The 17,942-nt window shown below is 39.2% G+C and overlaps 1 protein-coding gene across 1 annotated transcript; it reads left to right on the forward strand.

Moving 5' to 3' along the window:
- The first annotated feature begins 2,511 nt into the window (after positions 1–2,511).
- On the forward strand, positions 2,512–14,638 carry LOC134534585 (uncharacterized). The gene is made up of 2 exons (XM_063373067.1): positions 2,512–3,001; positions 14,247–14,638. Exons 1-2 carry the CDS (start codon positions 2,512–2,514, stop codon positions 14,636–14,638), a joined length of 882 nt encoding a protein of 293 aa, XP_063229137.1.
- The last annotated feature ends 3,304 nt before the right edge of the window (positions 14,639–17,942 follow it).

A 17,942-nucleotide genomic window follows, 5' to 3' on the forward strand; every position in this document is an offset into this window, starting at 1 on the left:
ACAGCCACGTGACTTGGCACGGGGGGGTTGGGTCGGCGCCTCGCATCCAGAGCGATCGCTCCGTTAACACTCTAGAGGTCACGCCCCCGAGGAGGGCGAGCGCCAGAAGCCAGCGGCGGTGTCCCAGCACGTTCGGCCGAGGCAGCGAGTAAGGGGGACGCACCACAACGCCGAAATACCACAACGCCGAACGTACAATAACGCCGAAAACCATAACGCCGAATGCCAAATTGACAACAACGCCGACAGCTATAATACTGCTGTGTACCACAACGCCGGATAAATGTCATTGCAGGACTGCCACAAACGTTAGGTTAGGTAAGGTTAGGTTAGGTTAGGCAAGGTTAGGCTAGCCTAGGTTAGGTTAGGTTGTGGTTTTTCGGCGTTAAGATACATTTAAGAAACACACACAAATTCATTCAGTTGTTTTTAATTTTGCTCCTGTGCCCCCCCCCCCCCCCCTCGCTCTCACCGCAGCAACATTTTTCAGCTGACTTTACTGACTTTTCAGACCTCTAAAATGGGTAACTTGTGAATCGTGGACTCCTTTGTTGAAGGTATCCCACTGATCTATAGTCCTCCAGATTAACTAAGAGCCAATAGCAGACGCAGATTAAAGGCATGAGTATTTGAATTTCTAGAATACCACGAAGGGAATTCGCGAATTTTTTCTGGTCTCTTTCTATTGCAGACCGCCGCCAGCTACAACGATAGTTTATTGTAGTCTAATTAGCGCTCAGAATTTTTTTTTCGCGAAAAATACAAGGCCTTATCTGCAATTAATTACATTATCTGATCATTCGATAAACATACCTCAGTTTACACATATTATCAATTTAATCATTTATATCCCTGATTTTGTCGACTAAAACTTTTTTATCGGAATAATAATGTAACATATTTAAATAAATTATGGTACGAAAATTTTTAATTATTATTATTTTTTCGTTAAAGTGCTGTTGAACAATTCAGTACATTGATATTCCACTCAGAAAGCAATAATTATTTGGAATCATATGTTCAGAGACATTTATAATAAACAATGGTTATATATTTAGGTCTTATTATATAAAAATCTATCTGAGAACAGTTTATAGGACAACTAAAAATGTATTAAAGTTTTCAGATATTTTTTTACAAAAGTTTTAAAACCCCCACCCAGCACCAAATTATTATATAATGTGACTACAATTTTCGTTGCGCAAGCATGATAAACACTACTGTTGAAAAAAAATTGCAATTAAAATCAAACATACTATACTTTTAAGGGGAAAAACATTATTTGTGTGACTTATACGTAGAGACCGGAAAAATTCTCGGGTTCATTTTGTTATATGCAAATATGTATACCGTTGTCCTGCTTCTGCTATTGGTTCACTGTCAATATGTAGGACTCTTGGCCAATTAGAGACAATCAATAAAAAAAGTATCCAATCACAAGTTACCCACTTGAGACGCCTCAAAATTCAGCACCCAATGAACAGGCACCGTTTGTCCAAGTAGGCAGAGGATCATGTAGTCTTTCCTGGAGGTCATTGAACTCGCGAAATTTCCAGTCTCTACTTATGCGCATGGACCGGAAAAATTCGCGGGTTCAGTGAACTCTAGGATGAACTTTATAGTTCTACGCACACTCGGTCAAATGTCACCCTCTCATTGGCTGCTGTCTTGTGAAGGTGTCCCAACTTAGCGGCCTGTGATTCGATACAGCTTCGGTTGAGTGTTTCTCATTGGCCCAGAGTCGTCCAGGTGAGTTGTGAACCAATAGCAGAGGCAGCACCGAGGTATAAGTATTTGAATTTCAGGCCATCGTGAAATGAATCCGCGAATTTTTCCGGTGTCTACTTAAACGGCCAAAAGTTATTTTGATCGTGCGACTATGAGTATCCATACTATAAAAAATGACCATTCTAACATAGGAAGTTGTTTTAAAAAGATGGCTCGTGGCGGAAATGACGTCGGCGTGACGCCCCTGTGCACCGGACTGATACCTCGATCGTCACGAAAGACACTGAAACAAGAAGCCCCGATGTAGCGACAGCTCGCGAGCAAGCAAGAGGAGACAGCAATAAAAACACGTGCACGGTCAAATATTTGTCGAAGCGGCGACGCTCCTTCTCCCCCTCCCCCCTCCCCTTTTTTTCGGGTGAGAGCTCGATAGCGATGACGCCAAGGACAAGGGAGGGGACTTTCTACGGCGCTTTTGTTCGACGGCGGGACGGACGAACGGTTACGATCGTAGGAGTGGGAGAGGGGAGACAGCACACAGGTGTGTACACGGGGCGGGAGAGTGAGAGAGAGAGGGGCAGATAACCGCTGTAGGGAGTAGTAGAGGGGGTGTGTGTCTCATATCGTTCACTTCCTCTTTCCACAGGGCAAGCCTCCTGTTTTCTCCCGCGCCACGCCTTCGGGAGGCGGCAGTGGATATAAGGACCCGACCCGCCGGCGAGCCGCGACACACGGTCTTCCAGCCCGCGGACGGAAGGAACCAAGAGAGAGACACGGTTGAAGATGCAGTTGTTCGCGGTGGTAATGGTGGCGGTGCTGGCGGTTGGGGCCCGAGGCAAGGCCGTGCAGGTGTCGGACAACGAGATCCCCTCGGGGGCGGCGGAGGACCGAGGTTTCGCCGCCGCGGCGGAGGACCCGGCCTGGCGCTACGCCGGCAGGGTGCTGGACGCGTGCGGCGACAAGGAGCTGGCGGCCTGCCTGGGCGCCAAGGCGGTGGCGGCGCTGGGGCGGGCGGAGGCGGCGCCGCGCATAGCGCTGCTGCCCGGGCTGGCGCTGGTGAGGAGCGCCGACGCGCCGGCGCGCGACGCCAAGGCGCTCGCCTCGGAGGCGGAGGTGCACAACAGCCTGGAGCAGGGCGCCGCCGCCGGCGACCAGGTGGGGCGGCTGGCAGACATGCTGCTGGAGGCGGCGGCCAGGTTCTTCCGCTCGCACGTGCTGCAGTTCCGCCTGCCCGAGGGAGCCGCGCAGCCGCTCCAGAGGGCACTCGACGAGGGTGAGTGGTCACTCACAACGCCACTTTGCCTTTTCTTTAAGGGGGTATTTATAAAATTTTAACTTGGGACCACCCTAACATGCATGGGCATAGACCCGGGGGGGGGGGGGGTGTCTAAGATACCCTGCTCGCACTTGCCAAATCTTAACACTGAAACGGCATTGATGAACGTCATCCAAAATACTACAGATTTTCGTGCAGGGGTGGTACCGAGTTAAAATTTTACAACTATCCCTAAAGATAAAATAAAAATACGAAAAAAAAAAGGCGTGTGACACCGAGCTTTGAAGTAGAGGGATGCGAACTGAAAAATGCCATCTAGGTTACTAGAATTTTTAAGTTGCAGCAATGTTGTATCTTTGCAGAAAGCAAACGCTGTGTTATTACAGCTGTAGTCAATACTAAACGTGATTCTAATACGAACATGAATAACTTCGCAGGCAAAAAAAAATTGTAGCGGAGAGTAAATATTGTCTTCAGTCATTCCACGTAGTTACGAAATATGTGCACTATTATACGATTACATTATTGCAATGGTCTGAAAACAGTGAAAACAAGAATGCATTTTTCTGTTTCCGTCTTTCGCCCTGAAATTATTGAAGTGTTGGTCGTAGTTCAATATATCTGGATCTTCGTAATATCTACGTTGGATTCTGTGTCATGATGTAAACTCAGTAAATACGCAAGCGTAGGACGAGAGATTTTTGCAGTTTACCGGGTTATGTTAATCTCCAATTTGATTTATTTTTTGTTCCACTTTCAATTTTAAGATAACTCAGTTCTCGTAGAATCTCCAAAGTGGAGTAGATTCGCCGCCGGGTAACGTTTAGGCGATGTTGTGTTCGAGTCCTGAGTAAATAAAGAACGCTAACTCTTTTTTTTTAAAAAGGGCAATAAATCAGTGAGTTTATATCGTGAAATGGTAATTAAAGGAATGAATAGTGATATCTGGATAACTGTGGATAAAATACGTGAAAAGTCTTTAGTTTCAGAAATAATTTGTGAAAGCTTTTTAGTAAAAAAAAATTAATGACTACTTAAATTAAATTTTATCATCTATCCTAATCCGAAGAGCAGTTGCAAGCGATCTCCTCCTATGATAATCATTCCCGAATCACAGATAAGTTTAAGCCTCAGATTGTAAATAATGTTGTTTAATGCTGTTGGGCTAACTCAAGTAACGCCAGCTTATGAAGCGTACTTAGATGTGGATTTTTTTTTATATATGTGAAGACACTTCAGTAAAAAGTCATTTTTTATATTTTATTTCAAGGATGTATACTATGTAGACAGTTTAGGCGTACCCGCCTTGACTACCAATTAACTAAACAAATGTTTACTAAGTATAGAAAGCTAATAACACTAAACGTATATCATTAAGGTAACATAAACACTGTAACCATAAATATTAAAAACTTTTCACAAATAATAGGGCGATACAAAAAAATAAATAAATACCTGCAAGTAAAAAATAATATATTTGTAGCATTTACATATAAATTTCAGTATAACAAATAGAAAACATAATTTAAAAAAAAATACATTTTATTACCTAGCAATGCAAGATTTATATTTTAGAAAATTAAAATATATCTACAAAAATGTCTATTTTACCCATTTAATAACAAATAAAAAATACATAGCTATCCTAAAATGCCACGTATAATTTCATAACAATTTACATTCTCCATGGAAAGGGAGTAATTTAAATCATGTGAAAAGCGATCAGTACATAGATCTCAAACTCGCCTATCATGACTCTGTTTGTAAGCAATGAATCTGTGATAAAGGTGTTCATAGGTTTCGTTACCTCCTCAAGAATTACCAAGACACGCAATAGCTATTGGATAATATGAATGTTGACCACACGTTCCGGAACGTGTTTATTATTTCATGGCTCGAAGAAACCGAGGTACAGAGAAAATAAATGTTCTGTACTTTTACAAAACCAATTGCCAAGAAATGGAAATATATTATAAATTAGTACAACACATGCCTACGGTTATTTTTGCATATATAAATCCGTTCTTCATGATAATACTGAGTATTTCTTACGAAAATTGGTGCATCATTTTATACTTTTATTTGATGTTTCATTCAACGAATTTTTTTTACACCGTGGAAGAAATAATAAAACTATTTGGATTTATTTTGCTGCATCGTGCTTTTTATGTGCGCAGTCAATATTTGAAAAGAATTTTCAGAGAACTTTAACTATTGGAGGAACTGGGACAAAACAATGTATAATTGCCTGGGCAAGAATCCGAACCCAGTATTACCACGAACAGCTGAGTGGAAAAAGGATAACATTCCGGCATTTTCAATTATTCATATTTCTTTACTTACTTTGACTATGGACTCAGAAATTGTGTACTTTTGCTGTACACTAGTACACCTACAGTTGCTAAATTGTGAAGTTTTTTGATCCAAACTGCAATTTTGGTACAAATCAGTTTTTCCTATTTTTTTCAAAACATGTATGTATGGAATATTAACCTTTTTCCACTCAGCTGTTCAGTTACGTTGTATGGAACCATGAACTCTTCTTTCAGATGAAATAGGCCGGATTCAGAAAGAATCTCCCGTTGTGTTTCCTTTTGTGCTAATAACAAGCTTTGACACTGCTTGTGAACCTCTGCGCCGACACGTCTGTTTGTGGGTTTGCCGTCCACGCGCTAGACCGACCAGATGTCAGCGTGGTTCCCAAGTGAAGAAGCAAGAACCGGGTAGACGTGGAGTATTTTTTCTTCACCGGCGAGCTCCACACCGTTTCGGACACTATAACCTCGCCAGCGCCTACAGGTGCGATGTTGAAGTGGTCTATGTCGTGTGGGGTTCATGTCACGTGACTTGATGTATGCTTTTGGACACACGCCATTGCTAAAGCACATGTATGTCCGTAGAAGAAAACTACAAAAAACACAAAAGACAAAAACATTAATTAAGCAAAAAAAAATTGCTGTTGTCAACAGGATATGAACACCACATAATATTCCATAACAGGAATACGGTCAACAAACAAAGATAAACAAAGAAAAAAATGGACTAACGGAACGTAAAAAAAAACCACAAATGATGACAGCACAAAAATATTGAACCCAAAAAAAATTCAGCACAGCAGTTGAAACGAGACAAAAACACGACAAAACGAAAAGACGAAACAAACACAATAGTATTCCAAAAAAACAAACAGGAGAGAACGGAAAAACCCCCACAAATGATGACAGCACAAACCGCATGTCATTTGGTTGACGCGCGGGGGGGGGGAGGGGGGTTTGAAGGCGGGGGAACCGGGTTTTTCGTGGGCGGCGACAGTCAGTCATCCGGGATGCGGGCCCGCGGTCCGACCGCCGAAAACAGCGCAGCTCTCTCGCTCAGGAATGGGGGTTCCATTATCACCTCGGTCCGTCTGTGACCCACAACGCCTGTGTTTGCAGGAGGGAAGGTAGCTCCCCCCCTTCCCCCTCCCTCATACACATACACACCCCACCCACATGACACTGTTCGGGTTATCAGCTGTGGCTTCCTGCCGTTCCTCATCTATCTTGCCCTTCACATTCTATTTACAACCACCCCTGAGACCAGAAACGAGCGCAGAAAATGTTGTTTACCTTGAACTGTGAAACTAATTAAAATTAACCTATCTTAACCGAAAAAAAAGAAGTAAAATGGTATTTAATATTAGTTTTAAAGTCAATTTCTAGACTACAGCCAAACGGTTTTTTTTTATTTTTATCTTTTAAAAATGGAAAAGTTGCATTCGTTACGGCAAAGAAGCGTAGCTACATTTACAGATTTTATGAGACTACGACATAGCGTCTATTGACAGCATCAATAAACTTGTGTAGTCGTTCTCAGAGAACCCTGTTTGAAACAGCAATTCAACGTTTTCTTCGGGAAATTTACATAAAATACGTTAAAACTAGGCCAAATTTTCGATGTAAAACGATTTAAACAAAAACGTGTGGCTATAAAAAGCGTTTGAATCCGAGCTAGTGTGTTTCTTTTCCCATCTCCCCCCCCCCCCCCAACACAACCCACAATTAAATGACCCGGTTCATGAAGGGACGTCTACGTGAGGACATCGCCATTGGAGTTTGAACAGAGGAGGGGTTGGTACCACGGGCCTGGTGCCCCCCTTTTCTTTGTCGTCTCTCCCCCCTCGTCACACACTTCCTTCCAATTGTGAGCCACAGGACACGCCTCGTGTTGGCTTGTCGCCCGGCTTCATTTACAAGTCAACACACTCCCGGGCGACCAGCCACCATCGGGCGCGTCGCTCGCTCGCGTACCGCAAACAAGGTCCTTCCTTTTGCCGACACACTTGCCGGCAGCTTGGCATGCCATCCGCGTCTGGGCCCAACGGCTTCCAACCGCATGCCTACAGCCCTCGTCGAACTTGACACACGAGGCTGTCTCTCGCATAGCGTGTTTGTTTATTAATTTATTTATTCAATTTTTGTTCTGTAGATCCCATATGGAGGTAAGGACTCCGGGATACAGAACAAGTCATTTAATACAAATAGGATATTAACATATATACAAACATACTGTGACTTGATGTAAGCTTTTGGACATACGCCATTGCTAAAGCACATGTATGTCTGTAGAAGAAAACTAAAAAAAAACACAAAAGACAGAAACACAAATTAAGCAAAAAAATTGCTGTTTTCAACAGGATATAAACACCACATAATATTCCATAACAGGAATATGGTCAACAAACAAACATACTGTACAACGACAAAAACTAAATATTACAGAGTACTTTTACATTTCAAAAATAATAAAGATAGATGGAAAAAAAAACATGGGTAGCGTAGGCTACATAAGAAATGGTATAAACTCTAGTCTAAAGCTCAGAGCGAAAGAGTTAGTTTACAAAACTCAATATTTTTTTGTCCTCGTTTTGTGATGGATTTAAATAAAATTTACCAGAGTTTAGTTTTCTTATCTGTTATTAAGTCAAAGAATTCTATCAGAGAGTAGGAAGGATGGTTATGTCGTTTCCTTGGCGACAGTGTATGTATATATAAATTAGTAATATTTGTACATCTGGCTTACACTTACAAACTGATTTAAAATACATACGTATATTCACTTTTACAAATAAAAATAAACATTAATTATAAAAAAGACTAAACTGAGAATTTAGTTCACTCTTAAATTACGAAAAAAAAGCGATTGGTTCAGCATTCTATGTCCTTGTTTCCTATTGGCCTAGGGTCGCCCGGATGGTATCGAGAGAGCGATCGGCCGGTCGGAGAACAAATATAAACATATATACACATATATATTTCCTTCATACCTACTTTGCCACCGAATGAACAAAGACACAATTCTCGCACCTCAACTTACAACAGTTTAATAATTGAATATCGTAGTCATTCGAAATTCCCGAAATGTTAAGGGTTTTGACAGATGAGTAAAATAAATTGTTTTATTTCTTTGGATGAAATCTAACTAAAAACCTTTCAGTTCTGTAAACGTTGAGAATGTAAAAACTTTGGATGATAACCATTCGAAAAGTATGCAAGAAATATATCTGGTATATAATTTTGTAAAATTCAAGTACATTCATAACGTCTAAAAATTTGCTTTAATGTTTTTAGATATTTCATAGGTGCCAATTAAATTTTTTTTATATGTGCTAAGAAAGAACACATAAAATAAAGGACGGCGTAAGTGGACATAGTTTTTATTGTGAAAAAAAAAATTCAGAAAGTTATTTCACACCAAAAACGTAACATTACGGGAAAAAAATCTACCGATAATAATATATTTTTTTTTCAAATTGTTTACTAGTAAATATATATATATTCAAATGGTTTCCTAGTAACAGTTTCAGGACTAAGTGCCGGTAGAACCGTGTTCGCTGAGGTCGCCGATGACGTCATGACGGACGGATGAAAGCGGGAAGAGAGAGGTCGCGCGCTCCGGGAGAAAGTGACCTCGCTCTCCTCCTTCCCCTGCGGGCCGCGGGGAGGATTGTTGCGCAACCTTTATAATGCCTTCGCAGCGAGCGAGGCCACTCTACCGCGACCCGCGGCGAAGGTCTGGGCCAGCTCGTGCCCGGATTCAAGAGCACGGCTTGACGTGCTGCCGACGGCCGCGGCGGCTCGGACGGGGTCATTACCACAACGCCGAAATACCACAACGCCGAAAGTACAATAACGCCGAATGCCAAATTGACCGCAACGCCGACAGCTAGAAAACTGCTGTGTACCACAACGCCGAAATAAAGTAACGCCGAAAAAAAATGTTGCTGCGTGGAGGTGGAGGGGGGGGGGGGTCCACAGGAGCAAAATGAAATACAACTGAATGAATTTGTGTGCTAACCTTACCTAACCTAACATTTGTGGTAGTCCTGCAATGACATTTTTCGGCGTTAATGTATTTCAGCATTGTGGTGCGTCCCTGCTCGGACGGACACACGTACTTGTTGGCACGGAAAAAGGCTGGGTGCACACGGATTCAGTCACGGCACGACAACACATAATGCCTCGCGACAGCTTAAAGCACAGAAGAAAAAGGGGGGTTGTCTGTAAAGTCGGTTTACGGACGATAATTTTACGTGATAACGTCATAGGAAAACATTGATGAATAATTGCAGACTTTTTTAAATTCCAATTATTGTTTACAGTTTTTTTTTTGCAAATTAAATTTAAATAATTTGTTTAAATGTAATCACGAGCAATTAGTTAAAAAGCCCACCTTAACCTGTTTGATATTATAGAAGATTTTCTCGCACGGTGGTTGGCCAGTTCTTGCACGCTCGGCTCAGGCGGAACGTGACAATGAGTCATGCTTTTTCGTGCGTGCAGCCGGTGTTCATCGATTTATAAGACGTTATCACGTCAAAAAAAAACATTAAATACAAAAGATTCCTTTGGAAACCATTCTCCAAGAAACAGTTTGTAATGCTACAAGAAAGATATTGCATCTCGTTACAAAACATGGCCTTGATTATTTTTGCATATATGAAATACGTTTCTTACGAAAATTGGCGCGTGATTATATATTTTAATCGATGTTTCATTCAAGCATAATTTTTTAAAACATGGAAAAAAAATCAATCGAATACACAAAATATTTTATTTGATTTTGTTTTATCATGTGCGCAGTTAATACTGGAAATCTATTCAGGGAAAGGTTTCCAAATGACTTCAACTACTGACGGTACTGGGAAAACACAAAGATTAAATTCCCGGGTAATAATCCGAACACATTCTTACTGGGAACACTATTTTTTAGTTATACAATTATTTTTTCCACCATGAAAATGTACAGATTAAAAAAAAAAATCTGTAATATTACATGAATAATGCTGTTTTCATTTACAAAAAAAAATATTATATTGCACAGTCTTCTCACGGCAGCATAACACTTATTATCGTCGAAATCAAACTGCAGTCGTGATTCTCCTTCAAAGATGGATTATATAAAATAGGTTTTTCCTGTACTAAACACACTTATTTATCTGAATCTAACTCCATGCTGAGGGAAAATCAATTAAAATGCTTTACAAAGTGAATATTTACTCAAATTAAAGGAACAATGTAAAACAGTATTTAACTAGTCAGCTATAAACACAGTAAATCGATGTTGTTGCCTCGTGTCTGGTCGCGAAATTTTTTTGATGTCGTGTCGTGTCTGATCCCGTGTGCGTTGCTTATATGTGAATACGTGGAAGTCATCTGTCAGACAAAATGTCGCTTCGATTGATGTCGTGCCTCATTCTGTGTGCGCCCAGCCTAATTACTAGTTCTTACCCGAGAATCGAACCCAGAACTCCTAGCACCGAAAGTCAACATACAACTGACTTCGGAGATCGTAGACTTTGCCACCGAGGTACTCCTGTGGTGCACGAATAATTTCCTAGGTTTGTTTGAAATTAATGATTATGAAGCAAACTATCAAGTCAGGAAAAGGCTTTTCATGGTAGAGCGATGGAAGCTTGGAAAAAAGGGGGAGGGGTTTTTGATTATAACTTTCCACCACATTTCGATCGTGAAATATTTTGCTCAAAGGTATATTCGTAGTATTTGCTTTCTGGCTCCACGTAACAAGAAACAGTTTGAGACGCCTTAGTATAAAAGCTTTCAAAAAGCTTTCAATAAAAACGAACATTACAATTTTTTTAGGAGCGCCTCAACACAGCGTAGATTTCCATATTTACACTGATTTTTTGTTTGTAAAAAGAACATAAATATTCATAAAAATTGCAGGTATTTGTAAAAAATTTTACATTTACGTGAAACAACCGTATAACTATAAAATAGATCTCCAGTAATAATGAGTGCAGATTATTTACTCGGGAATTTATGCTTTGTGTTGTCACATTACCTCTAATAGTTAAAGTTGTTTGTGAACCTTTCCTTGAATAGCTTTCCAGTATTGTGCAATTATTTAATATTAGATTATCTTTTCCATAAAAAAAAAACAATTTAAATATAAAATTATGGCTCAATTTTCGTAAAATACTCAGTATTATTTCCAAAAACTTATTTCATATAGGCTAAAATAACCATAGACATGTGTTGTACAATGTTACATTATTTTTATTGTAGTATTACAAACTATTTCTTGGAAAAATGGTTTCCAAAGAAATTTTTTGTAATAGTACATAAATGTTTTTTTTTTTTTTTTTTTTTTTTTGCCTGTGCAGACTGCTGTATCGTAACATATATTACGCGCCAATTTTGTCGAGAAACATACGATGATTTTTGCTTGAAATTTTCGTCCTAGTAAGACGACAGAGTTCCCTGCTGACGTAAACATATACCACCGTCATACCCTCTAGGCCTAGCCTACCTAAGTACGCATATTGTGAACAGAGCTTCAGAAGAAACAGCGCGATTTGAAAACTGCCCGGGATATCCGAGTGAAGTCTGTTTAAGAAAAACATTCAAGAATACGATAAGGGCTGATGAGTAGTTCTGTTTCCGCATGTCGTTTTTTAATTATATTTTGTAGGATAGTGAAATTAGAAGAAGAAAAAACCGCGTGTTTTTAGACTAATTTTCAGAAGTGAAAAACTCGGTGCAGATTCTTGAAAGCACTCAAGGGACTTGCATAATAGGTACCTTTATCATCATTTCTCCGCCTTATATTGCATAACGCTCAAATGTCATAGCTGTCCCATGCACGACGAGAAGACTGCGCGCCAGTCCAGAGGCTATACCGCGCTAGAAGCAACAGCGAGCGTCGCGCTTATCATCCCGCCTCACTAACACACATACACCCCTGGCCAGGCGGATGCCTTAAGCAAATAAAGCATAAGCCTTAGTGCTTTTGTACATCGAATACTCAAGTTTCCCGGCCACGAATTGAATTTTTTTTTTTTTTTCAAATTCTGCTTAGCGTCTTATAATCTTTTAAAACACGTTAAAGCTAAGAAGGGGAAATGTGAATTGACGTATAGAGTTAATTCAAATAAATATTTTTACGAAATGCTTTCCCAATTTTTTTAGAGCACTTCCGAATCACCGTTGGTTTTCGGAAATAAAAAAGCTTTTTTTTTTTTAACTAAACAGTGCAAGAAACCTAATAAAAATAAACAATTTACTCATATTAACTGCCATAGTAACCCAACGAATATTACATACTTTGCCTTAATTCTGATTTATTCCTTTTTATGCTCGTTAAGGATCAAGAATGAATAAATTATAAGTACAAGTAGAGAGAGTTCTCAGGACGTCGAAAGTACTTACACCGGGACTTACACCCAAACCTGTTCCTAACAAGTTTTCTTTCCAGCACGTAACATGTGTTGTCCCGTTAGGAACTCGTCCCAGTTGCTTCACGAGATAATGAGGACGGGGTTTCTTTACTGACCTTACGCCTTTATGTCACGTTTAATATTACACGTGTTACCATAGCTTAGGGCACTCGGTTCTTCACAGCGGCAGTCGAGGTATTCTGGGTTAAACCCATTACTGCCGTGAACAGGTTGTCTTCTTCCTGCCTTCTGCCCCTCGTTTTTTATAGTACCATTAAAACTATCATGTTTTCCTAATAACTCATCTAACTTCGAAGCCCGTCATCTAATTTACATAGCTGCGTTACGGAATTGTAACCCACAGTTTAAAGTCACGACTGGTGTTTCACTTAAGAAATGTCGTTGAATCCAATTGCTTGGAAAGAGTTTATTTGAAACAATCAACAGGATTTAGAAGTTTTCAAACAACAATGTATAGTATGTGTGAGCATAATAAAAGAAACAAATGAAGCATCCCAGTTAATCTGAACTGTTTTGAAATCTTGCTAAGTTTTTTTTTTTTTTAACTCGATGAGTCGTTAGTATAAGAAACTACTATTTTCGTAATAACGATTTCAGTTTGAACAGGTGTAATACATGTTATATTCATGTATATATTTTTTTCTTGGAAGGAATGAAAGTCATAAATCAACTACAAAATGTTTACATACGCTGGAATATACATAAATTATGATATTGGATTTTTAACTTGCTATTAATAGGTCTTAAGGAATATATTTCAAATATATTTTCTGATAAACTCGTCCACGTATGCCTCCAAATATCGTTGTTTATTTCCTTGTTTTATGTTGTCTGATGTCTGCTATTATATTGTCGGTCGACGTAATTAGTCGTTTTTGCATGTAACATAACTGTTCGTGGTTGATACCCAGCATGATTATATAAGATGTTGTAACTTTGCTCGACACATTACTATAGTTATTTTTGCTTGTACGAAATACGTTTTTTGGAAACAATACTCAGTATTTCTTTCGAAAATGAGCGCATAATTTGATATTTAAATTGATGTTTCATTCAGGCATATATTATTTTTAAACAATGCAAAAAAATAATCGAATATTCAACAATTTTGACTGTGCTCATTAATATGTGCAGTTAATTAGGAAAACTATTAAGGTAACGGTTTAAAATTAAGTTTAGCTATTGCAGGCTCAGAAACAATACGAAGCATAAATACCCGGGGTAAGAATCCGAACCCAGCTTTACTGCGAACACTATTTGGTAGTGATAAAGGTTTTTTTTTTCATTGTAAAATTTTAAAAAATTACAAACATCTGTAAGTTTACGTGAATGTTTTGGTTACATTTACAAAGTACAGAATTTTTTTTTTTAATTTTACAAAAAATATATATATATTCTTGGCAATTGGTTTTCGAAAAAAATAAAATTTTGAAACGTAAGTCTATGTGTGTGCGATGCTCTGGGTGGAAGCTGTCTGACGCGTGGCGCCCATGCTGTCCGCAGGCCGCGGCAAGAAGAAGATCCTGAAGACGCTGATGCCCCTCATCATGGGCATAGGCCTGAAGCTGATGGCGCTGCTGCCCATCGGGCTGGGCGTGATCGGGCTGCTGGCCGCCAAGGCCCTGCTCGTCAGCAAGGTGGCGCTCATCCTGGCCGGCGTGCTCGCCGCGCAGAAGCTGCTGGGGTCCGGGGGCGGCCTCTCAGGGCTCGGCTCCGCCGCCGGCTGGGCCTCCGGCAACTCCGGGGGCGGCTGGAGCAGCAGCCCGCCCGCCGCCGCCGCCGCCGGCTGGGCCTCATCCGGCCCGGGGTCGTCCTCCTACTACCGCAGCTTCGACGCCGACGCCGCCGCGTCCGCCCACGACATCGCCTACAAGGCGCAGGCGCCGCAGAACTGAGGTTCGCCGCTTAACCTGCGTTCAAGTCTCCCGCCTTCCGAAGGAACTAACACTCCCCACTCTGCCGTCTGGAGACACCGTGGTCATCCCCTCTCTTCGTTCACAGCTTTCCGTGGTAATGACATCTTGGTTCTCTTATAGCTAAACTTAACTCATGAATCAAAGTCACGCGCAACCGAGGCCATAGCACACAGAAAATTATCACTAGTATTTGTATCTATGGTACCAATGTCACTAGTGCATACGATGTTACGCAATGCATTCCAATTCAGCAACCTATAACTCATACAAAGTTCATAGGATAGACTGTGGAGTAACCAAAAAAAACCTTTTGCATTTGCTTTATAACAAATTTCTATCGATCAATTTACATGACTTCTGAACAAAATACTTTGATTTTGTCTTCAAATTTCGTTATATGGCATATATGGACTGTTTTATATTGCTTTTAGAGCTGTTCGCTTTTAAATCAAAGCTAGGATGTCAACATTTGCTTACTACACATATTTTCTTGTAAACCTTATGCTCAGTGGCAGAATTGCTATAATTCCAATTAGTGTTCAACTTAATTCCATTATGTATAATCAAATACATTTGAAGAGAGATCTGTGTGATTTTATGGATGTAAGTATGGCTGTAAATATTGTCATTTTTTTATTTATAGCATATTTTTTTAAATGTTAATTAATGTTTGTTTGACAGTATTATTTAACAAAATTATTTATCAGAACAAGTTAATGAAAGTTATGTAGTTTATAATCTAGAGTAGATTTTTATACTTGTATAATGAAATATTTAAGATTATTGAGTATGAAATTATTGTATAATTTTTTAAGATAAAAGACTGCAAATTAATGTTTTTTTTTAACTGCCGTTTAATTATTTTATACAACAGGATGTTACCACTTTAATTATTTAAGCTAGTAACACGTCATTGACGTGAGGGGTTTAAATTTTGCTCTAAAAACACTAGGCATAAACGTCCCTCATATTTGGGTGCAGCCAAAAATGGCAGCTTTTAGGCAAACCCGATCTTTACAGTTTCCTTAGGTTAAGTCCAAATGCGTTTAGTATTCCACAAAATTGTATGCAAATTTATAATTCACTATGAATTTAAAACAAATGACGATTTAAAAGTGTTACGATAAGTTAAAAAAATTATCAAAATACCAAAATATAACTCCTTTTAATATGAATGGTATGCTGTTGTTATTTATTTATGAACTTGTTTCATTTGTGAGCATTTAAAAAATATAGCTGATGCATTTTGTGAAAACGATTTTATTTCTGTTGGTTTTGTGTTTTGACAATATGATTGTAAATTTAAAAATATATAGACGTATTTGCTTAGACACGTGCATGACATAATTGTGTATGTTGTTAAGTGCCAGTAAAAATGTGTGTAATATTTTTCCACGAATAAATTTACAAATGTTGTTAATTGGTGTTATCTCAGTAATTAATAGTTGAAAAATCCAGCCAGATTTTGTGTTTATAATATTTTAAGCAAAGCTGTGAAATATTAACCAATTTTAAATGTTTCATTACAGAAGGTGAGGTCAATTGTTTATCACCTTAAGAAAATTAACCAATTTGACAGCTAAAATTCTTACGCGAACCTACGAACATCATTTTTACAATACCTATTGCAACTATCGCCAATGAAATTTTCAATAGTATCATTTCACAGATATTCTTTCCCTGATAAAAATTTCAAATATAATTTCATTGACATCTAGAATAATCTAGAATAATGTCATTTTTAATTTGGTTTTCATGGAAAACAAATCAAATATTTTTTTGTATTAACCATTTTCTGTATACCTACAGTTTTATGCAACAAGATATTACCTGTTTCTAATATCCACTGTTTTGAAGTACGCTGAAAACCTAATATTCGACAGCTCGTACGTGTCTCAGTGATTTAAATATTTAAATGTGTTTCGAGTTTTTATCATACGAATTTTAGAAACACTATACTTAAATTAATTTCACAAATACGTATTTTTTTTAAATTAGATAATTTTTCCGTTTACCAGACGATAGTTTTGTTCTCAGTCATAACTCAAACGATATTTGGTGTTTTTTTATTTTTCTCTCACGCTTTTCAATCTTACAATTCATTCTCTGTTGGTTATTAGATTATTAACGAACATTTATGAATTTGGAGATATTTTATTTCATTCGTTCTTAAATATCTTGTTCAAGATATTTAAACTTTACTCAAAACCAGTTTTCAAATATCCAACATTTAAACCATGCCCTTTAAATAGGAGATTTCTATTATTAACTACAGGAGCAGAAATTTAAAGCTAATTAATATTTTTTATTCTTGTCGTTTAATACTCCGTGCGTAACATTAGGAATTGTAGGACTTGATTTTCTTAAACCAAATACATTTTTGGTTAGATTTCTTAGAATATTTCACATTTCGTTCAAAATGTAAATATGTTATTTATTATTTCGAGTATTTAATTTTGTTTGACTAGCGAAAAAGGATGGAAATGATTACATTAGGTAAGTGGCAGTCACTGATTAAAAAACAAACTATGACAGAAGAAAACCTTCCGCGTCCCAGTTACATGCAGATGCTCGTAGTAACGAGATCTCGTTGTTGGGGGTCATTCCTACAATCACGCGACCGTTGCCTGCACGGTCTGGTTCCAGGGCAAAGTGCGGGTATGGGGAGTTTCGTTCTTACAGTCCGTCAAATTCGGCTGCGGCAATTTTGAATTTTTGAACAATGGGTAACATTCCACAATGCTAAGTTATAAGTACGACCATCGGAGACATGACCCCCACATGTTCCTAGCAGAGACGTGAAGAAGGGTTCTCCACTTGTACAGCATCTTCGGGAAATTTCACCAACGCGCCAAGAGTTCGATCAAACTTTGTTTTCAGTATAGATATGCAAGAAAACTATTAACTTTGGGTACTCAATTTATGAAGGACTGTTCATTCCAAAATGTTCAAAAGAGGTAACATTTACTGTGCGACCAAAACATTGTTCGCTTTGGTCGTCATCAGTGCAGTTCGCGTATCTGACTCTGCTTCCGTCAACGCTACGAACGGCTTATCCAATTCCGATAAAGAACATTCTTCTGCGGCCGGAGCTGCCCCTCACATTCCAGGGGCACCCACTGGAAACTCCAGCGGCAGGGGTGGGTCAGACACCGTGTACCTGAACCCGGCGACCTTTCCCAAGAGGTTGCTGGACAAGTGCGCCGACAACAGAACCAGACTGACGATCTGCGACAAGCTGAGGTCGGCGATTCGGAGAGGCCAGGAGGAGGTTCCGGCGACG

Source organism: Bacillus rossius, chromosome 7 (genome assembly GCF_032445375.1).
Source record: "Bacillus rossius redtenbacheri isolate Brsri chromosome 7, Brsri_v3, whole genome shotgun sequence".
In the NCBI taxonomy this organism is placed as follows: domain Eukaryota; kingdom Metazoa; phylum Arthropoda; class Insecta; order Phasmatodea; family Bacillidae; genus Bacillus; species Bacillus rossius.

Excerpts from the sequence above, each read along its gene's own strand:
- LOC134534585 (XM_063373067.1), top strand. The coding sequence starts at position 2,512 with ATGCAGTTGTTCGCGGTGGTAATGGTGGCGGTGCTGGCGGTTGGGGCC. Across the intron at positions 3,002-14,246 it reads CCAGAGGGCACTCGACGAGG|GCCGCGGCAAGAAGAAGATC; the intron begins GTGAGTGGTCAC and ends TGCTGTCCGCAG.